Here is a 26,517-nt window from a genome sequence, read left to right as displayed (position 1 = left end):
TTGGGAAGGTAATAGAAGGTTCTCTGGTGGTAGCTCTCACTCAGCTTAGTTCCACAAAAACCCAGTGTCAAATTGTTGAATTTCCTTAGTGTTAAGATGCCAGCAGTTTTAAGACACACCATCCATCAATTTAATAACAGCCCAAAGTCACACAGCTAGAGTCTCCCAGATCTGCCAAACGTGAAACTCACACTTTTTTCTGCTCTTGGTGGTGTGAATAAGTAGGAGGTTTCTAAGACATGGCTTCTGCTCAGTGGAGCTGTGAAAGGCATCCATATAGCCTGGGCCTCAGAGTGCAACCCCATGTCAGAGTAGACACACTCCTTGCCTACCCATCACCTTTATTGCACAGGCACCAGGAAGTAAAGAGCCCAGGCTCTTCCCCAGAAGACTTTCAGCATTTCTGGTGGAATAATTGGGAAAATGTGATACCATTTTTCCTACTTCTAGGTTTGTATAAAATGCAATTTTTGAAGTACCATTCTGCAACTCCTTTAATACTTTACACAAAAGCTTACCAAAATGTATGGCAGATGGGTGAAATAATCTTGGTGTAAATGTATTGAGCTCAAGAAAGATGCACAGCCTTTCTGAACATGTGTTTTCAGGGGCCCATGTGGCACACATCTGTGTGTTTTAACTTAATGCAAGTCTTAGATGAGTATACTTTTCCTTGTTTACAATATACTCCCCCCATCTGAAAAGCATTTTTTGACATTAATAATTATTTTCCTGTTATTTCATTTGAATCTAAGTAGTCAATGTTTTTTTTAAACAAGAATTTAATAAGATTGTATGGACATAATCTTGTTTATTAAATAATAGATATATATAATTGTACCACTTTTTTTCTGTGAACAACTTAAATCATTGTTATGTTATACTATCTCAGAAAAAATATCTCTTCCATATCTTTCTAACCCCATATGCCATAGAATTCTATAGGCAAACTGTATTCTAAAGGTGAATTTAATATCTTACTTCATTATGAATCATACATTTTTTTCACCAAGCAGTGCTTTATTGTGAATTTCATTATACTCCTTTAAATCTGGACTTGTGCTTTCTTAATTTATAGACTCCTATATTTTATCAGTCATGAAAAAATGGTCATCTGTATCTGTTTAGTATCTTCCAATTTCCATTCTTGGTTCACTTCGTTTGTAATTCAATGTTTCAGAATTCTTCCATTCTCTTATCTGTCTCCACGGCCTCCCCAACACACACTGGGGATCGAACTCAGGACTGTGCCCACAAGGCAAGCACAGCCCCCCTGAGCTAAATCTCCAGCCCTTTTCCCCTTTCTTTTTAATTTTCCATTTTAAAATGTGGTAGACCCCAGAAGTGTGTATCACTCCTATATGGTAATTAAAAATATATGTAAAACAAGCAAAATAAATCTTATTATAGTATATTTTTGGACTTTTCTGAAATTTTTATTCTAGTTTACTAATTCTTAAGCTATATCTAAAAATACTATTTCTCCCACCCGTTGTGCATTTTAATTTGAATAACTTCATTTTTTATTTCTGGAAATTGTATTTGGTCTTTAATATTGTTTTATTTTTCCTCTTTTTAAAAATTGCATTTTATATGCCTAGTAATTTTAAACAAGTTTATTTTACTGTTCATATGTAGTGATTACATTGTCAAAACTTTTTGGTAATATACATATTTGGAAATAAGACCTAATCCTTCCCTTGCTAATAGAATTTTTAAAAGAAAGTAATCTGTGAGTAGGTTTCTAATGTGTGTGTGTGTGTGTGTGTGTGTATGCGCGTGCTTGCCAGGCGTAAGCAGTGCTGTTGAGCTACATCCCTGGCCCAATAGGTTTTTATATTTAGTGTTTTTTTTCTCTGAGAATCTTTTAGAATTGAGAGCATATTTTACATCTGTTTTGTACAGTTGCTATGGGGTAATGAAAGGTTTGATGCCATTTTTATATAAATAAAGAGTGGGTATTCCTAGACCACATAGGTAGTATAAAGGAGAGCCACTCAATACACATGAGGGATTTCTCATGTTTTAATTTTCCGAGGTGATCTCTATTTATTTTTCCCCCATTAAGATGTGTTGTCAAGAGGGGCAAATTTCCTTGTTCTTCCTGCTTCAAATAGGATGTTATTTTATTGACCCTTCAAAGACCCTGGCCCTAGGTAGGTAACTCAATTCAAAATTCTTGTCTTGTCTCAGTATAAACATTAAAAGTCTATTCCCTTCACTTATTGAGAGTGCTGAGACTCTGAGGCCATTACCAACTTCATTTAATTCTTTGAATTTTAATTTATTCTTTTTAATTTGAAACTATAGTTTATTATCTAGTAAAATATCGGCAGCATTTAGTTTCACCTTATAGTTATTTCTTTTCTTTTTTCCTTTTTTTAAAGAGTAGGAAAAATTTATTGAGGAAAAGAAAGCTTTTGTCTAAGAGAGACAGAGAAGGGGGACTAGAAAGTGGGTTGCCCACTCACCCCCCTTTCCAAAGATGTTTTATACAGCCAAGACATTTGTTGAGGCTGGTACAAGTGGGACAAAACTAGAAGACCGATTGGAAAATTAGAAGGTGGGCACAAAGTGGGGCAAAGCCATGACCAACCAATAAGAGTACAAGTATAGTCACCCAGGTAGTACTGATTAAATTGGGGTCAAATGGGAGATCAATTCACATAGCAAGCTTACAAGGATTTTCAGTGGAGGTGGGAGTCTTTCATATTGCCTGGAAAGGCTTGGTTAAGACCTTGGCACCCCCACCAGGTGAGTTACTACTTTTAACCCTAGGGGAAGCACAAGGGTATGGTAGTTTTTCTCCTTTTACAATTCTGACCTTTAGTGAATGTGTCTTGATTGTCCTCCATGTTGGCTCCTTGCTGTGGTGGCTCCTTGAGACTGGCCCTGTCTAACTGCCTACAAGATATCTAATTAACTTACCTATCTGCAATATTCCCCCCTCTGAAGAAGTACCCCTACCTGCTCTGAGGGGTCAAAGGCCAAAGACAGACCTAGCTACTTCCAGCTGAAGAGGGTTGGAGTTGTGATTAGCAGTTAGAGTAACTCTACAGAGGGTCTATCTAAAAGCCTTCAGTAGATGTCAGGCATTGTTATCTTGGTAGCTGCATAATTTTTAAATCAGGGGAAGACAAAACCAAAGAAACATTTAAGAATGCATGGGCCAAATTATAAGGTTAGCTGGATAGCCCACAAAGAGGATAAGGAGAAGGTCCAGGGAACTTCAGAATCCAACATAGAAGTCATATCGTATAGTTTAGCAGTTATGGGCTATTTATAAGGTCGATCTGGTAGATCCTGAAATAGAAATCTAGCACATTTGTCACTGGTTCTATTTGTATGTCTGCTTGGAGTTTGCAGCCTCTAGGCAAGAATAAACAAAACATAAGAAATTAGAGTATGTATAATGTAGGCATGAGCATACTAGAATAAAAGGGCAGGTTGGGGGAAAAGTTATACTTAGAAATTGAAATAGTGATTGAACCTGCTGGACTTAAAACTCTTTCATTGATAGGTTATCTGTAAGTCTGATACTTTGTCATAAGTATCTCTAGTTTTAGCTGTAGGAAGATAAGAGACAATTTGAAGAACAAATTTCACTAAGAAATAAATCTCTAGCTGAGCTCTTATAGAGTTTACCATAGTTTTTTCCTAATGTTCTATAACAATGGTCAGCTATTGGTAGAGCTGAAAACTGCCAGAAGGGGTCATGACTGGAGACGCTTTATTGCCTCGTTTTATTACCATGGCATTATTTTATACCTCTTTTGGTTATTCTTTTCTTCTGGGTATTTAAGACCAAGTTAAAGTAAGGCCTATCTCAATCAACATGACCCCCTTGCTATCTATCAAGGTCAGTTAAGTTTCTTCAGGCAGTATTTTGAAACTATGCATAGAGCCCCTCAGCTCCTCTGTCACTGTCAGCTGTCAGGATGGGTCACAGCCTTCCTTGACCATGTTGCTTTCAATGAAAGTATGGGAGACCTTTCATTCTTGGTGACCCTTCTTTGGCCTACAATGTACTTGTCCTCTGGTGCCCAGCAGTCTCCTAGCTCAGGAAGTTGAGCGACTTACCAAAGATGTAGGATCCTGTTGGATTCTTGATGAACTTGAGGGGCCAGGTCCAAAATATTGACTCTCCTCATAGCCCAGTTATCTTTCTAGTTTTGGTCTCCAAACTTTAGTTGTTGAACACCTGGAAGAGATGATCAGTGGCATTAGTAGTGCAATAGGAGCAATGAGCTTAACTATTATGATTGTCTGGACATTAAGCACTGTAAAATGTAAAGCATAGTTAGGGGGCTGTTATTTCTTATCAACCATGGTTGTTTTAGTAGTTTAATCCCTGCAGAATGTTAACAGACAACAGTTATATATTATAGAAACCTAAGATCAAGAGCTACATATAGTATTTTAGCATGATAATCCTGACATTTTCTTTGTTATAATGTCCATCTTAGTATGGAATAATCTTTCAGTCAAACACCTCCATCTGATCAGAAGACAGTAAATGACATAAAGAAAATTCTTACCTAATTCTTATTTGTTATCCTTTAGTAGGTTTCCATCTAAAGAACACAATACACATTGACCTATAAATGTACCTTAGGAGTTCATAATGTCTAACCTCTAACTTTAGTGTGTGACGTTGTTTCAAATGGTGACTGTGCCTCCCTAAGCATGGTGACACATATAACGTACATTACAGAAGTTTTTAAGAAAACTGTTGTTTATACTTATCTCATGCTGGCTTGATATGTATCTCTTATCACAAGTAGCTGGAGTACAAGAGAAAGGCAGATATCTGAGTCAAAAAGATCATTACCATAAATATCCTAAAGGACTTGTACACCTAGAAGGCATGAATATATACACCATGATATAGAAATGAGTAGTAGTTACATGAAACCCTTTGTCCTTTAATTTTGTCTTGTACTAAGAGCATTTTAAACAAAACCTTATTGTTTTCCCATAGAAAATTTAGCCATTTGACCATAGCCAATGTATACATATCATAATAATATGTTTGGCCACGTATTTCCCACAAGGCTATGGAAATTATTGGGATCCTCTTTGTGAACAAAGACTGGAATAACATTTTCCAGGCATCTGCTTCTTTATTTACCAAGGAGCTGTCCAGTAATTTTCCTAAGCCCAAGAGTCTTTTTTTTAATTATCTTAACAAATTTTTAGATTACCTATGAAAACCAGATCATAACAATTAACACATCATTTTTTTACCAATGAAAGATTCCTGAGTTATTATATAATAATATGTACTGTATTTGTAAAACCAGTTGACATTATTTGTATCATCTGGCAATCTGGGGAAGCATGTCTTTATTGGCATTTATCTGTAAGCCAACCTTAGTTACCAGCAAATATCTTTCAAAATCCAAAATGACAAAAGAAAAAAACTTCATACAAAACAGCTGCAGATATTGTAACAAATTGAAGAGATAGACACACACACACACACACACACACACACACACACACACAAGACAACTTATTTATAACCCAGATTGCACTCAGATGTATTTTTGGTCAAGTTGAATTATAACAACTTTCACAATTTTTAGGTTTATAATTATACAAAGACTATTCAGAACTTTGTGGATCAATTAACAGAGATCTCTTGTAATAAAAATCAAAAGGAATAAAAATATGCTTCACCTGTGAAAGCAAAAACAGTTTTATAATTGGCCATGAGCCGACAGTTTATCTGACTGGAATACCCAGCTACACATGCTTCAGGAGTTTCAGTATTAAGGCTAGACCAGTTTCCTATATGACCCAGAAATAAGTGAAAGTCAGCTGTACTCTGGAAGGGTTCTAGGAAAGGGAAACTTACCATTCTTGAAGCTTTGTCTTGAAATCCAGCAGCCACAGAGGACAGAAGTGCCTTGATACTGTTAATAACTGCATTATTTCTCAGGGGCAGAAGCAGTGGAGAAGGAACAGAAGAGTGTGTTTAAGAACTAAATCTTATCCATCTCAGGTGTAAAAGGACAATTAAGATCAGGAGTTTTTCCGGAATGGACCTGCAATTCTTAGCAAAATGTATCTAGAAACAAAGGTTTCGCTAAGCAGAAAATTAAACCAATAATCAATGAACCTGAATGGCTGCTTTTGCCTCTTGAAAGAGAATGAAAGTGTTCTGACTATATTGTTTAGGGCTTTTCTTTTTAAATAAATTATTTTGAATCTGTAATATATAATTTATGAGTAAAATACCATATAGGCTGTTGAGCAGTTCTCCGATTTTGTAGAAACACTCCCAAAGCCATGTCTTACCTTTTATTAGCATACAAACTGAAATGGTGTCCTGTAGGCGGGCACTTAGAAGTGCTTATTTGAGCTTCTAGAATACGGTCTGGGAACCAGGTTCCCAGGTTAAAATATGGCTGTCTTTTGAGTTTTTCTATAGGCTGATAGGCGGGTCACACAATCTCACCATATCTAAAGGTGACAAAAGCCTATAATTTCTAAAAATCTCCTTAGTGGTTTTAGCTTCTTGGGCTGTGGAAAAAATCTCCTTAGTGGTTTTAGCTTCTTGGGCTGTGGAAAGGAAAGAATTGGTTTAATACTTTCTTCCTCCAGTCTTTGGGTTCCCTTACATATAATAAGGCCTAAATATTTTACCTCAAAGCTGCAAAGCTCTGCCTTAGACCTAGAAACATTGTAACTTCTCTCTGTTAGAAAATTCAATAGAACACAGGTGTCTTGGCTAGAAAGCTCTTCTGAGGGGGCACATAACACTGTACCATCTACATATTGCAATGTGACTTGTGAAAAACTATAGTATGTCCTTTTATCAAATCAGGATTTAGGGATGTCCTCATCTCTTTCTGACAAATAGTTGACAATTTACCAATAAACTCAATGAAAATAAAATAAAATAACTGAAGGGCTTAGTTCTCATGTTTCTTAGACCTTTAAGAACACATGCCTGAAAATGTCTTCTATTTTAATTGCCTATCTGATTGGCAGACCAATAGGGGTCTTGTATAGGAACTGCTTGTGATCTAGTAGAAACCAGTTATTTTCCTGGCTACCCATCTTTTGAGCTTCCAAAATTAAGATAATATTTGTCCCTAAATGTAATACTACTTACCTGTCATTAAAAACCAATATTTGGTTTAAAAGCAATATCACGCCTTTCTAATCTAGTCTATAGTTCTGACTAAGTCCTCTAAATACCTCTGCATACATACCAGGGTAATCCAAAAACTATTAGGTCTCATTTATTCTGTCTTAGATCACTGCGAAAAAGACACATGAACACAGGTAGTCCCATATTTGCCATTTACTTCCTGCAAGGGATATTGTCTTTGAGGGACCTCAACAACTTAGCTAAGGGTGGACACAGCCTCATGGAGGATTTAATTATGGCTGGCCTAGATACTCCATCCTCAGTACCATATAGTCAGGGTTTAAAGTTGTCTTTGAAACTTTGTTTTTAGGTTCTACAGGTGAGGAATAATCTCAGGCTTAGAGATGCTGACTGCCTTAAGCATGAAGTGTCTCTCATTACATCTGCACTTGAACATAAGCAAGAATTACTTCTTAATGTAAAGGAAATCTCAACATAAAGATGATTTTGACCAGTTTCTCTCTTTTACAGTATAACTCTAATTGTGAGATAGCATCATAGCACTTTCCTCTGTGTACTTGGCTTTATGAGGTAGGCACACCATGCGAGGGTGTAGAGAAATACTAAATTGCTCTTTAATATATTCCAAAGGAGTGTAAGGTTCAGATGTGGAGTTCCTAATCTGAAATAAAACAAACAATTATGGCCTCCCATAAGTCCTTGCTTGATTCCTCTGCCCCCTAATGTATCCCCCAAGGTTTATTCCACTCCAAGGTAGGTAGCTAACATCTGGAGAGAGACCCAGAAAAATAAAATCTGACTGGATTATCTATCCTTCACCAGTGCGCGATCTTATCTTCCTCAGTTAACTTATATCCTTACTCCAATAAGTACTCTCAAAGCACAAGTTACAATTGACTTCAGCTATAACAATCATGCTTAGAGAAGGAAGTATTGCTAGCAAACCAAGAGATTGAAACCACTGCTTTCTAGTTCCTTGAAAGAGAGAGAGGAAAATAGGGCACTTTTCCTGCAAAAGAGATTACCTCCAAAGATGCTAAGTCAGAAATTCTTCCCTGGGCCCCAAGAGCAGAGAAAGCTCTGAGAAATTTCTGTTGTCTATCCAGTCATTTATACAACTTTTAATAGCAGCAAGACAAGGGTACTCCTTTAAGATCCATTTTAAATTCACTATTTGAAGCTCATCATTTGAAACTCATAGTAGCCACAATCCACAATAGTAAAGGCACCTTTATCAACTTCTTACAACTGCACATGAAGGAAGAGGAAGCCTGACCAAAATAGCCCCATATTCCAGTTAGCATGTAAAAACAAATGCAAGTTACTGATTGCTATTTTCCCTAGTGTAAGACAAAGCAGTTGTTGTGAGTTGTCTACGTCTGACTTTATAGTTATTTCTTGTGTTTATTTTTCTTTCTTCCTTTTGACTTATCCTTTAAAACACCTGATCTACAAAATTTTTAATGATTTTTTTTAAATCATTACCTCAAATGTGTACCCAAGATACAACAAAAGAAAAATTAGCATTATATACCAGAATTTAAATGGAACTATTAATTTAATTTTTTTTCATCTGTGGTCATAGATCTTTCATATTTTGTATCACTAATTCAACATACAATGAAGAAAAACGTATTATATGGACAAGTACTTTTTATCTTCCATCAGCACTTTAATGTTTGTTCTTATTTGGTTTTTTGCCATCTTTTCCATTTTAAGATATTTTTAATACATCATGTATTTTAGCACTCCCCAGTGGGAGCACATCAGATGTTACATATTTCTCACATTGATCATTTTATGGAATTTGAGCTATTAGACTATAATTATGGTGTCTCTCTGGATCTAAACCTTTCCTCTATAGTCACAGATTTTAATACTTCTTCCTGTTACTCTCATTTCACCAGATCTCTTAATTCTTTTAAATTGACTTTCTTGAAATCTAATACTTATGTGTCACAGAACCAGATGATCTGATTTACTTTTTTGGCAAACATTATGCAAAGCTCTGCCCATTGCAGATTTAACAGAAGACATTAGTACTCTCTAGACTTCTTTGATTTAAAAAAAAAAAAAATGGGAGAAGCTGTAGAAAGACTTGAATTTTATCAAGCCTTCATGAGAGGCTGTAGAAAAGCTTGAATTTTATCAAGGCTTCATGAGATAACTTACACTAATTCTAATGTACTAATATAGACATTAGAAATTACATGCATACAGACCTTAAGTATATAGAGTGGACTTTAAAATCTGTACGAGCTAAAACTTTGATTTCTCAGTTTTCCAGTATCATTTTCACTATGCATGCAAGGCTTCCTTTGAAATGATTATTTTGAATTCCAAGTTAAAATATTTTGCTAAATCGCTGATCAAAGGTCAAAATGAAGAAAGAATTTTAAGAAGCCAAAAGCTCTTCAGGTGTCAACTTGCCCTCCAGGTCCAATTTTGGAACTTTTGTTCCCATTGGGTGGCCTTAGCCCAGTCCCCAAACTTCATTTCTTCATTGGTAATGTGGGAGTAATAATGCTCTTTACTTCTCATACAGGGTTGTTTTCAAGAAGCATTTAGTTTTACACATAAAAGCCATTTAACAGACTGCACAGGCTGGAGTAATCCATAAACTCAGATGGATTCTAGAGCCTAAATTAAAGTTCAGAAATTAAGAGGATATGTGCATAAAACTAATGAATTTAGAAAGATAGCACATATTGAACTATTAAAAATTATTTTTAAAACAGTAAGATTACTGATGGTAACCAGAGAGGTGTGAAATAATTTATAAGAACAAAAATAACTGAAAACAGAAGAACTAATTTGTTAAAAGGTCCTGGGATGATACCAATATTCATTGCCTAATTACATCTGAATTTCTCAGTGCATATTTTTTGCTCTCTTTTGTATATTCATGGAACTGAAGTTAAGAAATTTGAACTGACAAAATAAAAATAGGCACTCATTAAATAACTATAATTTTGTCATAGTTGTAGTGCAAAGACTTGTACGATTTTAATGAAATTATCCCTGCAAAGCTGAAATGACTGATAATTTTTCCTTTCTCTTTCAGCATTCGGCGAAATCAAGAAAGGAGAGCAATTTTGACCCCCATTTTGACAGATTTCTCTGTCCGAATAACTGGAGCACCTGCCATCATTTTCACTAAAATTATTTCTCCAGAAAATCTGCATACTGAGGTTAGAACATAATGTACATTCACTTCAGCCTAAGTAGTAAGAGTATCTACGCTTTGTATATTTGGGATTTTCACAGTTTTAGTTCACAAGGCATCACATTAGCTCAATAATGATATAGATTTTCATCATAGCTAAGTTATACTAAGCACATTCTAGTACTATTCATTTTTTTGCTTTCTGGATAATAACAAATTATCTTCATAATAATCCTGCCAGGTAATTCTATCTGTATTTACAGATGAGGAAACTGAGGCATAGAGGGAGTTTGCTATATTTTCACAAATAGAAAGCTACAGAGCAAAGTGTGAACTCAATGCTGTGGCTCCATTCTCTAAGCTCTTAACTTCAGCCTCTTTCTATTGACAATAACAATAATAATGACAGGTAACATGGGTTTCTCACATAGATCACCTTATATAGTGAGTTCCACGTGAGTTACTTTATTTACTTCTCACAAACTCCTTATGAATTAGATACTGTGTATATTTTATAGATAAAGAAGCTGAAGTCAGAAGAGTTTAACCCAATCAGTGTTAACTGGTGGGCCCAGGTTTCAATTCTGATCATCATCATGTTCTGCCTCCATACTTGAAAAAAAAATGTAATAATAGTACAAACCACCATAATGTAAAGAAAAAATCTTCATAGAAATTTGTTATGCTGAACACATTATAGATGTTTTTCTCCTCACAGTTATAGGCAATTGTAATGAAAAGCTCAGAAAAATAAGATATAGATTGAATACTTAGGAATAGTTTAATTCCATGACTTAAGACAGTTCAATTTTGAATTGTTCAACTTCACAGTGTGCGAAAGTGATATGTATTCAGTAAAGCCCATACTTTAAATTTTGAATTTTGATCCTTTCCTGGGCTAGTCATATATCACACTCATGACATTGGACAGTATCAGTGAGCCACCCCTTCCAGTTGGCCACAGTCACCAGGAAACAACCGTACCCTACAGCACCCTGAATTACTAGGCGAGATGTTTGGTAGGTTAGGTGTGTTAAATGTATTTTCAACTTTACTGGCTTTATTGGACTATAACCTCATTGTAAGTTAGGAATAACTGCATATTAGTCCTAGGTAATAAAATCTTTCATTCCTTCTCTAAAACTTTAAAAACAGTGTATGTGTGTGTTTTATCTTATTTGATGTTATAGGCCTGTAGGGAAGATTGAGTTAAGCAAGTTTTATGTATATCTTCAAGAACTTTATAAAGATTGCCTAAGTCTTATTATCTTACAGTCATTTTAACTTCTTATATGATTTTTTTTTATACATGCGGCTTTGAAATATAAATTGAGACATACATTGTAATCACATTTTGTATTTCTTTTTGTGGGTTGGATTCTGTTCTATTTTGTTTTGAGAAAGGCTCTCACTATGTAGTTCAGGCTGGCCTTGAACTCATTATATAATCCAGGATGGCCTTGAACTCAACAGGGTGAGTTCCTCCTACCTCAGCCTCCCTAGTACATATGCCACCACACCCACGCATCGGGGTGGAGTCACATTTTAGAATTGCTCCACTTTCCTGATTATATTTGACTCATAAAAATGAAATGTCAGGTCTGGGGTATAGCTTAATAGAAGAGAGCTTGCCTGACGTACGTTAATTTTGATTGCAGCATCAGACAAAAAAAAAGACAAAGGGAAGAGAATCACTTTTAATCATTAAGGCTTTGTCTTACTTTCTCATCACTGGGACAAAATACCCAATACTCAGAATTTAAAAGAGGAAAGTCTTCTTTAGTTTCTTATTTTTAGTTCATAGTGTGCTGGCTGCAAGTCACGATGGCCTGGCAGAGGGGCAAAGTGGAGGAAGAGCTGCTCAGCACAACAGCTGGGAAGCAGAGAGGGAGAAGGAGATACACAACCTACCAGGTCACACCCCTGACCCTCTTCTTCTGACGATGCCCCCACCTCCCATCCTGTTTTAGCTGTAGTGCATCCATGCTTCATGGTTCAGAATCCCAAATTATGAGCCTGTGAGGCGTTAAAGGGACACCTAGATATAAATCATAACAAGCTTTATTCCTGAAAATACTCTTTACTTTGATTCTTAGGTACATAGCACAAAATTCAAACAAAGGTAAGACTTTATCAAACGGTTTGTGAAATATCAACCCATTTATTTATTATTTTTAAATTGAGTTTATTGATACACTTTAGGTATACAGTACAGTTACATTCATTATTGGGATCTTGTACCTTTACATGACAGGTCTTGGTTCTCATTTTTTCCCCTTGTCCCTGCCCTCCCTTCACCCCCTCCTCCCCTCCCCATTTTCAAACACTTTATTTCCACTTTTTCATTTTTTCCTATTTTTTTCTTTTCCCTTATTCCCTTTCCCCTACCCTTCCCACTTTCCCTACACCTTTAGCCCCTTTATTCCTATTTCACATTGTCAGTTATCGCATTAGGATCTTACGTACTATTATAGTTTTTCACACCAGAGAAACTATTCTGTATTTACACGTGTGACTTATTTATTTCACTTAGGATCATATCCTCAATATGTATCCATTTTCCTATGAATGAATCTAATTTCTCATTCCCATTTTAGTTAGCATGTTTTTAAACTTGCAGGTGTTGTTAGAAGTTTCTAGCAGGAAGCTAAAGATTAGGTAACCTGTTCCTAGGACAAGCCCAACTTCATGTTAGAAGATGTCATCTTCAGCCATTCACTTTTTTTTGTTTTCCTTGAGACAGGGTCTCACTATGCAGTTCAGGCTGAGCTTGGACTCACTATATAGCCAAGGCTGGCCTCAAATTCAGTGATCCTCCTCCCTCAGCCCCTGAGTGCTGGGATTACATACATGTGCCACTATGCCAGGCCCTCTTGTTCATCACTTTCCTTACACCTATCTTAGCTGCCTTGTGGAAGGCTTCCCAGTTTGTCCTCCGGATTGTTTCTTTGATCAAAATGATCAAAAGAGCCAGGCGAGGTGGCGTTTGCCTGTAATCCCAGCACTTGGGAGGCTGAGACAGGAGGATCTCTCTGAGTTTGAGGCCAGCCTGGGTACATAGTGAGTTCCAAGGAAGTCTCAACTACAGAGTGAGACCATTTCTCAAAAAAAAATTTTTTTAAAATGATCAAAAGAGAAAATAATTATAAAGGGAATAAACATAGAAATGTTTTATGATATTAGATACTGATTCTACCAAGAGCTTTGACACTATTTAACCTACTATTATAGGATCAATCATTTGCTAGTTGTAGTAGGACATATTCTAATAATTGAATTAAGATATTTTTAGTACAAAATTGTATCCCTTTGGGAAATGTTACAATAAAATAAAACTTCTGAGACCGTGTACTTTTCCCCCTTTTTATTGTTGTTCAAAGAATTCCAAGTATAATGAGTGAATACAGGAAATTCACGAGGAAAAGGTTTATTTATTTATTAAAAATGGATAATTGTGTTAGAATGCTGTTCTTTCTTGCTTTATTAAATCTTCTCTAAGTGATCTAGTTCGTACTTGGGCAGCCATAGTATCCTTAAATCCATTCCTTTGGGTGTCACTAATAAGGAGAAGGTCTGTTCAACTTTGGAAGCATCTGAATGTTGTCTACTTGCATGAGAAGAAGCAGGACTTGTGCTTATTAAGAGAAGCTTCTGGATTGTTTTCTGTTTTCCTTCTCTAACCTATTTACAATGACAAACGGTCAAGTGTTTCAGTAATGCAAAACAATACCAATTAAGTAGAGGACATTTCCCTAATCCTGCCTAAATTTTAGCAGTTTTAAGAAGTAAAATGATTTAGCGTAGCTATCTTTGGCTTTGGCCCTCTGGATTGTTATAAATCATTTGGAGAATGTCCTTTTGAGAATCCTCATAATTTGGCATTTGAAACTATAATTGACAATCTACATTGCTTGTTTATATTTGTCTGCCCCACTAGAGTATAACTTCCTCAAGATCAGAGTACCCTTTAAGGTCCGCTTTATTCTACATTCTGAGTACTCTACTGTAGTGTCTGGTACTTAGAAGATGCTCAATAAATATTGGTTGATTTGAATTGGTGAAGAAAATTCTGCTACAGAATTACATCATTTGTTACATAGTAAAACAATGATAGTAGTGTGAGATATGAAAAAGCCAAATGGATATAAAAGGATAAGAATTCTTATTAGTCATTCTGTATCTAACACAAGGACTGGAACATAGCAAGGACTTACAAATATTTATTAACTTACTATATTAAATTAAGTCAAGTGGTTGTGCTTACCATTTTTGCTTTTCTCATTAACATGTGAACTTGAGTCCCAGACAGATAACTTAGAAAGTTTTAATGCTCAAATAAGTAAGAATAGTAAAGTATCAATTGAATGCTATTATATTTCTTTATCTATATTCAAACTTTTTTTTTTTTTCTTCAGGAGATTTTAGTGTGTGGCCATTCCTTGGAAGTGAATATAACCACAAACCTGGATTTCTTCCTAAGTGTGGCTCAAGTTCAACTCTTACATCAGTTAGTAGTAGCAAATATGACTGGACTGGAACCATCACATAAGGCCACAGAGGTAACTGTTACCTGATTCTGTTTAAATTTTCTCAGTGTTTGTGCCAACTTCACAATAAGAAGACTATAATTAAGCTAAATGTTTTCTGCTAATTAGTATTTAATATAGTCATAAATCATCTTGGATTAATGTTACTGATTTTTGAAAACTTGTTTAGTCTCTTTGCTCTTATTTATCATATAACTTTATATAATTTTTGTGGACTGACCTCAGAAGAGCCTCTGTTAAAAACATAATTTTAGACATTTAGAAATGGGAGGAAAGGAGCTAAAGGTGTAGGGAAGGTGTGATACGTAGGGGAAGAACAAAAAGGGAAAAGAAAAAAATGTGAGAGAATGAAAAGATGAAAATAAAGTGTTTGTAGATGGGGAGGGGAGGAGGGGGTGAAGGGAGGGCAGAGGTAAGGGGAAAAAAATGAGAATCAAGACTTGCCATGTAAAGGTACATGATCCCAACAATGAATGTAACTGTACTGTATCCCTAAATGTACCAATAAACTCAAAAAAAAAAAAAAAAAAAAAAAAACATAATTTTATTATCCTGCTAAAATTTCTAAAGTGTGATGTGAGAAACCTAGAATAGCTTTCATTTACTTGAGTACATTATGAGGGATAGGACTTGTTTTACAAATAAACTTTGTAAGAGTACTATGGGAATATCTTCAATAAGTAACTTGTAAAGCATTTGTTTCCCATGTTTAATGAAGAATAGATACAATTATAAACGTTGAATGCCTGCCTAGAATTTTAATTTTGATCCAGTATTCATTGGAAGCCTGAAGTATAACCACAAACCATGTCAGCATAAAACAAAGAATGCTGCTTGTTAGAAGCTTCTCAAGATGTTTTTTGTACAAGTCTTTCATCATACATGTACTTTGACTACATTTTTTTTTATAAGAACCCAGGTTAAGAAACTGTTTATCACTGGGGATTTAGTTCAGTGGTTTGACTGCCTGACTCGCAAGCACAAGGACCTGAGTTTGAGTCCCTGGTACCAAAAGAAAAGAAAAGAAAAAAAAGAAACTATTTATCTGTGGAAAAAGATGTTGCTTTTATTTTTGCCGCTAGTTATACACAAGGTTCCAAGTTCTGTTTACTAAGAATGTAAGGAAGGAGATACTCACTAAGAGTTACTGAGAGGCAGTGACCAGCTGTGTTTCTGTAAATTGACTCATGTGTCTTCAAGTACACCATAATAACCCAGAGCCTCAGGAAGGATAAGTGATTTGCCCCAAATCATCACACATACATAACTAAAAGGTGACACATCTAAGAGTTGAGTTTAGGTCTTTCAGTGCAGTTTTCTTCCCATTCTGCTATAGAACATGTGTTATCTCAGTCTTACTTATTTTTAAAAAGTTATTTAAATATGATAAAGCTTTCAACTTTGTAAATGGAGATTCTCTAACTTGCTTATCTTTTAATATCCATGATTTCTGTTGAGTATCTAGTTTGTTGTTGTTGTTGTTGTTATCTAGTTTTAAAGGATTATAGACCTATATATTCTCCAGAATATTAACTTTTTAATAATATGCTTTACACAGTCAAAAATTATAATTACATGATATGGAAATAAGATTTAAAAATATTTTCCCATATATTTTCATGAAGTCAGTGAGCCACTTGGGTTAGAAAAGAATGTTTCAGATTCAGATGGTTATTTTTTCCATTTTTATGAATACCACATATCAACGAAACATAATTCACAATGATATGTTTCAGAAATTGATATAACTTTAAAAATTGATTAACTGTGCATCTGCATACTTCTAGTGGCTTTTAGAGAATCAAATTTCAGTAAATAGAGGACCATTCAGAGTTAGATTAATGATGGCTCTTCCATGAACACTGACTCATTTTTCACAGTTCCATGAGCTAACTCTTGTATTGCAGCTTCTAAATTGCCTTTGTGGCTCTTTATTCCTTCTTACTAATCATATGAAGAGAGTAGACTTAATTATATTCTGAAATGTTAAGGTTTATGTTACATGCAGTTACTGTGATTGAGCATACAGACTCTAATGAAACAGGATGTTTTGCCACTGTCTCTAACCCTGGTGAGATATATCTGTGAGCATTTCGGGAACGGAGAAAAGATTTGCAGGATATTGAAAGAAAATAATTCCATTCATTATTAGCAGAACTTAATTTGACGGTCTAAGAATATAAAAATATTTTAGTCATATATAATATTTTGTAATAAGTCAAGATGATTTTAAAAGGACTAGCTGATTAAAATAACTTAATCCCAGCACTTAGGAGGCTGAGGCAGGAGGATTGTCACAAGTTTAAGGCCAGGTTGGGCTACATAGTTGGTTGGATGTTAGTCAGGACTATCTGGTGAGACTCTGTCTCTCAACACCACAATGGACAAAAAAAAAAAGAATAAGTTACTGAAAATGTCAAAATATTACAGATGCACGTTGTACTGTATCTGGCAAAGACAAATCAGTAGTACCACCATTACAGTTTTTCTGCCAAGGTTATGACACAGCTTCCACCATCTGTGAAATGCCACAGCCTGTCCATAAATACACTATATTAAAAGAAATACTATGATAATATAAAAAAATAAAACAAATATATTTCTAAAATTTTAAGAAATTCTTGATGCAGTTGAACTTGGATGAGTTATTAGCAAACTAGAGGAAGAGATGTGTTTGTAACAGTTATATATTCTTGCATTATAAACTATTTTATATGAATTATGCATTAAAAAAGAATACAATTTATTAGGACTCTAAAAAGACCTTTTTAAAAATTTTCATTGAGTTTATTGGTACTTTTTAGGTATACAGTACAGTTACATTCATCATTGGGATCCTGTACCTTACCTTTACCTGATGTATCTTGATTCTCATTTTTCCCCATACCTCTGCCCTCCCTTCACCCCCTCCACCCTCCTCTATTTACAAGACTTTGTTTCCATTTTTCCCTTTTTTCACATTTTTTCTTCTCCCTTATTTCCTTGCCCCTCTCCTTCCCATTTCCCTTTATCCATTTTCTTCCCATTTAACACTATTAATTATACCATTTGAACTTTATTTGCACTTTTAGTTTTTCACACCAGAGAAACTTCAGTATTTACACATATATCCTATTTATTTCACCTATGAGTATGGCCTCAATATTCATCCATTTAGCTATAAATGACTCTAGTTTCTCATTATTTATGGCTGAGTAGTACTCCATTTTATACAAAGACCACATCTTCTTTATCCCATCTCCAGTTGATGGGCACTTGGGCTATTTCAAAGTTTTAGCCTTGTCAAACTGTGCCACTATAAGTATGAGTGTACATATATCACTGTGGTATGATTCTTTTAATTCTTTTGGAAAGATACCCAGCAGGGGAATAGCTGGGTCAAATGAGACATCCAGTCCTAGTTGTTTAATGTATCTCCATATTGATTTCCATAGTGGTTGCACCAGTCTGCACTCCCACCAAAAATGAAGAAGGGTTCCTTTTGCCCCACAATGCTGCCAACGTTTATTATTGGTTGATTTCTTGAGAGCAACCATTGTTTGTGGGATGAGATGGAATCTCAGTGCTGTTTTCTTCTGCATCTCTCAAATGACCAGTGATACTGAACATTTTTTCATGTATTTACTTGCTACTTTTACTTGTTTGTCTGAGAAATGTCTGTTCACTTAATATTCCAAGTTTTGAATTAGGTCTTTATATTTGGGGGGGATCTGATTTTTTTTTTTAAGTTCTTTATATATTCTAGATAGTAGTCCTTTGTGTGAGAAGAAGCTGGTAAATTTTTTTCCCACATTGTAGGTTGTCTCTTAGCTCTGTTCATGGTTTCTTTTGCAGTGCAGAAGCTTTTCAATAAGATGAGATCCCAGTTGTTGATTCTTTGTGCTAGTTCCCATGCTGCTGAGGATTTGTTCATAAAGTCTTTTCCTATGCCAGTGTCTTCAAGAGTTCTACCTGGCTTATCTTCCAGCAAATTTACTGTTTTAATATTAAGATCTTTTTTTTTTTTTAGTTGGAAAACAGATCTTTATTAGTCTGGCCAGACAGCACTCCTGGAGCCTAGTAGCTCTGCGAGGCCTAATATTAAGATCTTTAATGCACTTGGATTTTAATTTAGTGCATCATGAAAGTTTTAATTTTTGGCAAGATGAAGTCCAGGTTTTCCAGCACCATTTATTAAAGAGGCTCTCTTTCCTTCAGTGAGGATGATTGGCTCCTTTGTCAAAGATGAGGTAGCAAGTATAACGAGATATTTCTGTATCTTCCAATCTATTCCACTGATCCTCTGGTCTGTTTCTTTGCCAGTATCATGCTGTTTTTATCAAAGTGGCTTTGTAGTATAGTTTCAATTTGGGGATTGTGATACCCTCTACCATGTCTCTGTGGCCTAGAATGGTTTTAGCTAGTCTAAGTCTCTTCTTGTTCCATACGAATTTTTGAATTGTTTTCTCTAGTTCTGTGAAATATACTGTTGGAATTTCAATCAGGATTGCAATGAATGTGTATAGCCATTTTGGCAGTATGGCCACTTTGACTATGTTGAATCTTCCTACCCAGGATCAAGGGATGTCTTTCCTTTTTCTTATATCATCTTCCATCTCTCTTTTCAATGTTATACTTTCAGTATAGAGGTCTTTTGCTTCCTTCATTAGATTGATTACTAGATATTTCTTTTTTGGGGGGATGCTATTTTGAAAGGAATTGTTTCCCTAATTTCTCTCTTGGTGATTCTGTTATTTGTGTACAAGAAGGCTATTGGTTTTTTAGTGTTGACCTTGTATCCAGCTACTCTACTGAATCTTTCAATTAAGTCTAGAAGTCTTTTGAGGGAGTTTTTGGGTCTTCTATGTAGAGTATCATATCATCAGCAAATAATGACAGTTCAACTTCTTCCTTTCCTATCTTTATCGCTTTTATTTCTTTCTCTTCTCTAATTGCTGTGGCCACTGTTTCCAGAACTGAACAGGAATGGGGATAGTGGACATCTTTGTCTTCTTCCTCATTTTATTGTGAAGGTTTTCGGTTTTGGGCTTTTCATAGATCACCTTTATCATATTTCTCAATGTTTTTCCAAAATCTTTAACATTGATATTTATTTCTTTTAAACCCTTTTCCAATTTCCTGGGAAACCAGAGTGAGCTACACTTTCATTCTCACCTACATGTGCAAGACTATACAACCATACCTTCATGTTCTTTGTCCAAAATACTCCCATTTGCCTCAATAAGTAGAACACTCATGGCATCATACTTATAAGGGACACAGGAAGGCTGTGGGATGCTCTGGTTCACCAGCTCATTAATAAGGTTCTGGATGATGGCGTGATTAGGGGAATTGAGATCACAGTGTAGTACTCAAGGACAAGTTCCTTTACAGTAATTTGGGGTACATTGGTGGGGAGCAATAATCCAGTGATCCCAGCCCAACTGATGGAAGCTGACTGTGTAAGGGTGGAGGGAACACTGGTTATTTTCAGATGCATCCTGTTCCTGAGAGGGGGCAGAAATATCAGATGCAACACTATCTACTTGCCAAGTCTTCCTCAATAGAAGAGAAGATTCTCCTTCCATAAACTCCAGGACACTGGGAAGAATTTCAGCCTTCTGAGCATTTTTATGAGTGTCATTGAGATGAAGTAGCAAGAAGGCAATATCCACGGATGAAGGGTCATGTCTGTGGGACTCAAGAACCTCACTATTGTTTTGCTGCTGACACATAAAATGCAGTTGTAGTATCCTCTGCCCCTTGCGATTCCAGAGCTTCTGCTGAATGTGTTGGGTGAGATCCATCTCTGTCCAGGTTTGAGACATCAGGGACAGCTTTGAGGAACCTCTTACTGGAGAGTGGCTGTTTGGGCTTTTGGGGACCCAGAGCTCCACATCGTAGAAGAGTTTGAAGTGAGCTAGATGGAGTTGATGTCAGTAAACCACAGTGGCTTTCACTAACTGGTAAGCTACCTGGTTGCGTCCTAGAAGAAAGTTCAGAATCCATGTATGCCGGGAACCTCTAAGAGGCTTTACTACATTGGCCGAAGGCATCAAAAGCCTAGTTATGCAATGTATTTCATTAAAATGACATCATATATACTCATTCATTGCTAGTTTTTAGGATGTGAATATTTTCAGATAGCCCTTTGACACAGTTTAATTAGAAAGACTAAAAATTACTTAGAAATGTGATGAGTAGTAGGGGAATTATAAACTATAAACAAATGGGAGAAAATGGACATGAATTTAGAAATAGATGTGAAAACACTGAGATGTACTAAGGGCTTTTTTCTAGAAGAAATATTTGATATTAATTTTATTTAAATGGAAAACTGACAATTTGGAGCTCATAGCCAGAAAGAACCTCTTCTGAGTGATAAAATGACCAAATGATGATTTAGACAAATTGTTTCTGATATTTAATAAAACTTTTCCAATATTTTTGGTCTGAAAAATATGATCTAGGTGGAATGAGGCTATGGACATAAGACGCTTGTAGTTCTACTTTTTTGTTTTCACTGTCCTCTTCCAGCATTCTTACTTTCATTATTTCTGGCCTCCAGAATATATAGCTTCCTCCTTTTCATCTTTCATTATTTCACTATTCATAATACAAGTCTAAAAATGTGTATCAGAAATAGATATTTAATATTGAAGAAGCCAAAGTGCATTCCATAGTACATACATGTCCTTATGTAGCTGATCTCTGTAGTTCACAATCCCATTCTGTAGTCACATCTCCATAACTGCACTGGGTTCTACGGAGTTCACACAACAACCATGTTATTTAAGATTCTTTACTAGTTCCCTCTCATTTATGTGAAATCTGAGCCAATTTCCTAGGCAATTTAACAGTTAAAGCTAACTGTACAGTTCTGATTTTATCCCCAAGTAAGGCTCTACTAGTCAGCCTTGATTTCTTTCCCAGTCTGTGTTCAGCAAGACTGTGGTGACTGGCACAATTGTTTTACCCTTTCAGAAGATTTTTACTGGATGGTCTTGGTCCCATAAAATCCCAGTTATATGAACGCAGCGTTAGTAATATAATTAAAACATTTGATACAGATTTGTAGATAAGTTATTTAATTACATCTGCCAGTAAATTGCAAGAAACTCTTGCAAGATCATGTGAATAAATAGTTAATGAGTTTTAATTCATGCAAGTATTTTAGGAAAAAATAATGAAAGTCATTAAAACAAAATTTGAAAATCATTGTAAACATTCCTAAAGCTATCAATATACAGGGCATTCTGTTGAACAGTTGAAAACAGAAGACCTAATCTATTTATTTCAATTACAATCACACAAAGGAACATCATAAAGACATAATTTGTTATAATTTTAAAGTATTACAGAAATTTAGACTGAAAATATGAAAGATATGCAATCTGCCTGTAATCTATAAAATCATGAAGACTACAGCTCAGATGTACAAATTAACCTGTTAACTTGAAATGGTTAGTTTATTTTTTATAATGTGGTTTTATTTTTATTGAAGCAGTGCATGAATTTTAATAATTTTATGTAATCATATATAAAATTAACTTCAGTGTCAGTAGTGTCAGTATTCCAATCCATCCTGCGCTATAGTCACTTTTACCTCTTCAAGCTGTTTCTTTTTCTGTTTGTATCCATGTTTCTGAACAACCTGAATGGGCTACTATTGCTTGATTGACTATAACCCTATTCACATGCTATTCACATGTGTATGTGGGTTCCAGCTCTTGAACTTTCCTCCTTGCCTCCACCTTACCAATATTTTTATACTTTGTCTGAGTCAGTATAAATTGTTTTCATTCTAGAGACTTTGTAAATATTGTTTATTGTTTAGTGAAATAATAGACTGTAATTGTATGTCCTATCTCTATTTTTTTTAAAGTAGTTTTGGCACTTTTATTTGCTCACTGTTTAATAATCTAAGGTTTTTTACATTTTTGTTTTTTTTCCATCATTTACTATATATCCCCACACAACTGTGGTTCTATATAGTATTTTTTTTTCCATCATTTACTATATATCCCCACACAACTGTGGTTCTATATAGTATTTAACAATTTAAATTTTTATACTTTGAAACTTGTATAATACCCATACATACGTCCTTCTTTTACCTTCTCCATTTTGAACTATTCGTTTTCTAGACCTGCTGCATACTTAGTACAAAAAGCACCAAATGAGAGAAGATTGTGTTTATTGAGGGTGGTGTAAAGTATTGCAGAAAATTTAACAAGAAAAATATCAAGAAAGTAATGTATTCTATGAATATAAATTAATAAATGTGCTAATACTTTCATTCTACCATTTTAAAATACTAGATACTTTGAGTTACTATATGAAAACGGTATACTAGAATACAAAGATATTGAAATAGAGTTTATTATGCCACCTAATATAGTTTATTTGGATATTTTAAAGTTTATTATAAAACAGATTAGAACACATTAGACTTTTTTTTTTTTTTGCTGTGAACATTGCTTCAGTATTAGTATAGCAACTGATGGTAGAGGCAAAGGTTGTTTTTGGTTATATTTTAGAGTGGAAACTTAATCCAAGGTGAAAAATTTTTGCAGATATCCTTGTCCATAGTAAGGATTAATGGCAGTAATTGGAAATAGGATCTTGTGGGTAAAGAAGAGGGAAAGAGATTTTTTTAACTATATGACAGTGTAGTAACTGATGTTTTATGGGATAATTTTGCGAAGGGAAATATAGGCATTGTTTACTCTGAAAATACATTTTTTGGAGATGGGATTGAATCCTGGGACCTGAAATTGGTGTGAGGGTGTATATTGATGTTCATATGTATCTTAGTACTTCCTATCTTGAGGTAGGCATGAATGGAAAAGGTCAGATGGGAAGGTTTGGGATTCTGTACTTATCAAAGGAGAGGGGAGTTTCAGACAGTGTGAATGTAGTTACCTCTCTTAGGTGTTGCTATGCTAAATATTTTGTTTCTCTTGAAAGGCACCTGGATGGACCACTTGTAACCACAAGGCAAGAAACACAGACTCCAATAAAATATGAGTTCAAGCAGACCCTTAAATAGACAAGCTGGGGTGTGATGCCATACATTGAATTTCTTAAATCTAGGCCTGGGAAAGATATTAAGTATTTAACTACTTATCCTCACCAAGGGAAAGATTTCTTGAGTACATTGAACTCTCACACATATCAGAGTTTTTGATAGGATTTGTAACTGTTAAAAATATTATAATTTTCTCCTGATGAACATGCTGTGCTCAGATAGAAATGTAACATTGTTGCCGCACAGTAGAGGCAAAACATGAACAATAAAAATTTTAAAATTTCCCCCCCAAAATTTAAAATTTTCAGCTACAATGATCCTTATCACTTACTGGTTTCTTGGACAAAAGTTTCTATTAACCTATGTAACCTACCCTTAGTATTCATTGAGTGCTCATCATGTGCCATTTTCTGGCTATACAATAATAGAAGTATGAATAATAAATACACTATTGCTCCTGCTCTCTGAAACTTTATAATTTGGAGAATAAAGCATAGATAGCTGGAGTAATAACAAATAAAGTAGAGAACAATATGAAAAGTATTATGTACAGGTACACATTCCTATGATGAATGTGATCATTGGTATATCTAAAGTATGCCAATAAAAATAATTTTTTAAAGTGTTAAATATCTCTATGGAAAATTATTATTATAAGAATCTAAGGAAGAACGTGAAGGCTAGGCAAAATTATGAGTGATTTAAGTTCATGGGGAAGTTGGAACTCTAGGTTGGTAAGAGAAGCTTGTTTATTTACTCAATAAATACTTAAGTCTTTCTATGTGTCAAGTATAGTGTTTTGGGCACCAGGGTGGAAACACTGAAAAAAGGAGGTAAAGTTTGCATTTTCATGTTCCAATTCTCATTTAATTGGAAAGAGAGACAATAAATGAATAAATGGTGCTAAATCAAGATATATAAAAATTGTTTATGCAAAGATTACGTAGCTTTAAACTCTATAATTTAATCTTTCTAACCTAAATAAACCTCGATTAGGGATACTGATTGGTAGGGTAAACAACCAATACAAACAGAAAAATAAAAATTACCATTAATAAAAAATGGTAAAGCAGGGAGAAATAGTGTGAACAATGGCATCAATATTTGTAAACATTAGGACTGTTTTGTGGTACAGTAATTTTTTTAGAATGAAGAAGCTGTGTAAGGAAATAATAGAAAATATATTAAAAAGTCTATTTATGAAGGACAGGAATCAAAGCTTAAATTCTTGATTGGATAAGGGAATATAGTAGAAGTATCGTGTTAGTGACATTTTTATGCCTAGTCTCCTATAGCAAAAGTTTCAAGTGGTGTGCAAGAAAGTGTATGTGTATCAGAAGGGAAAAAAGCAACAAATGAATTTCTGAAGAATATGGGGGCAGAAATCCTCAAAATATACTAACAGACAAAATTCAGTAATACATGAAAAGAATTATAGAGCATGACCCAATAAGACATACCCCAGAGTGTGAGTTTGTTAATTTCTAAAAATAAGTTATTGCAAAACATTATCTCAGTAGAATGAAAAACAGGTCAGGTTTGGGGATAGTACAGACCTGTAATCTTAGCACTGAGGAGGCAGAGGCAGGAGGACTGCTGTAAGTTTGAGGCCAGCCTAGGCTACATAGTGAGTTCAAGGCTAGTCTGAAGTACATGATGAGACCCTGTCTCAAAAAAACAAAAACAAAAAGTGAAAAACAAAAACCATGTGATTATTTCAGTAAGAAAAGAAAAGCAGGGCCAGGGATGTAGCTCAGTGCCAGCAGGCACAAAGTCATGAGTTCAATATCACATATGGAGGGGAGGTGGAGAGAGAGGGAGCATTTGACCAAATCTAAAACCCTTTCATTAAAAATCCAACAAACAAAAGCCTCAACAAAGTAGGAGTAGAAGAAAGAAACTTCCAAAACTAGATAAACGGAATCTAGGAAAACCCCACTTAATGAGAGAATGCTAGATGTTTCCCTACTAAAACCAAGAACAAGAGAGGAATGTCTTCTGCTATCACTCCTGTGCAGCACTGCTGGAGGTTCTAGCCAGGGCAAATAAGCACCAATAAATGAATGAATGTACAAATACATACATGCATACAGTCTAGATCAGAAAAAAAGAAGTATAGCTATCTGTGTTTGCAGATGAGATGGGCTTATGTAGAAAATTCTAAGAAATACATTTTAAAATGTAGAATTCACAAGTTTAGCATCATTGCTGAATTCAAGATCAATATTTGAAAATCAATTATTTTTTGCATACATTTGCAAAAAACTTAATATTTAATCAAACAATTTTATTTACAGTGACATCAAAATGAGTAAAATAATTATAAATATATCCAACAAATGAAGTGCAAAATTTATCCTCTTAAAATTACAAAATATTTAGAGACTGTAAAAGATCTAAGTATATGGAAAATCATTTATGGATATAAAACAATGTTGTCAATATGGTAATACCCTTTCATCTATTACTTAGCTTAGAATTCCAACTGATCTCTGTATGAATTGATAGACAAATTGTAAAATTCATAATGAAATCAAAGATTCAGAATAGGCAACACAATCTTTAAAAAGAAGAGCACATGGACCGGGGATTTAGCTCAGTGGTTGCACTGCCTGTCTTGCAAGTGGGAATCCCGAGTTCAATCCCCAGTACCAAAAAAAAAAAAAAAAAA

At 34.9% G+C, this 26,517-nt stretch overlaps 1 protein-coding gene and 1 pseudogene across 3 annotated transcripts in view; one reads left to right on the top strand and one right to left on the bottom strand.

The window, feature by feature from the left end:
• Vps13b (vacuolar protein sorting 13 homolog B) overlaps nt 1-26,517 on the top strand; it is a 675,222-nt gene that overhangs the window by 386,076 nt on the left and 262,629 nt on the right. For all 3 annotated transcript variants that reach the window (XM_033759979.1, XM_010619560.3, XM_010619559.3), the window contains exons 32-33: nt 10,188-10,314; nt 14,705-14,848. In XM_033759979.1, the coding sequence (XP_033615870.1) occupies nt 10,188-10,314; nt 14,705-14,848 (271 nt within the window). The remainder of the gene's footprint in view (nt 1-10,187; nt 10,315-14,704; nt 14,849-26,517) is intronic.
• On the bottom strand, nt 19,987-22,456 carry LOC104859130 (annotated as a pseudogene).

Source organism: Fukomys damarensis, unplaced genomic scaffold (genome assembly GCF_012274545.1).
Source record: "Fukomys damarensis isolate Sample0158 unplaced genomic scaffold, DMR_v1.0_HiC HiC_scaffold_5, whole genome shotgun sequence".
Taxonomy (NCBI): Eukaryota; Metazoa; Chordata; class Mammalia; order Rodentia; family Bathyergidae; genus Fukomys; species Fukomys damarensis.
The sequence above is the reverse complement of the archived record's forward strand: the minus strand, read 5'-3'. Positions and strand labels throughout refer to the sequence as shown.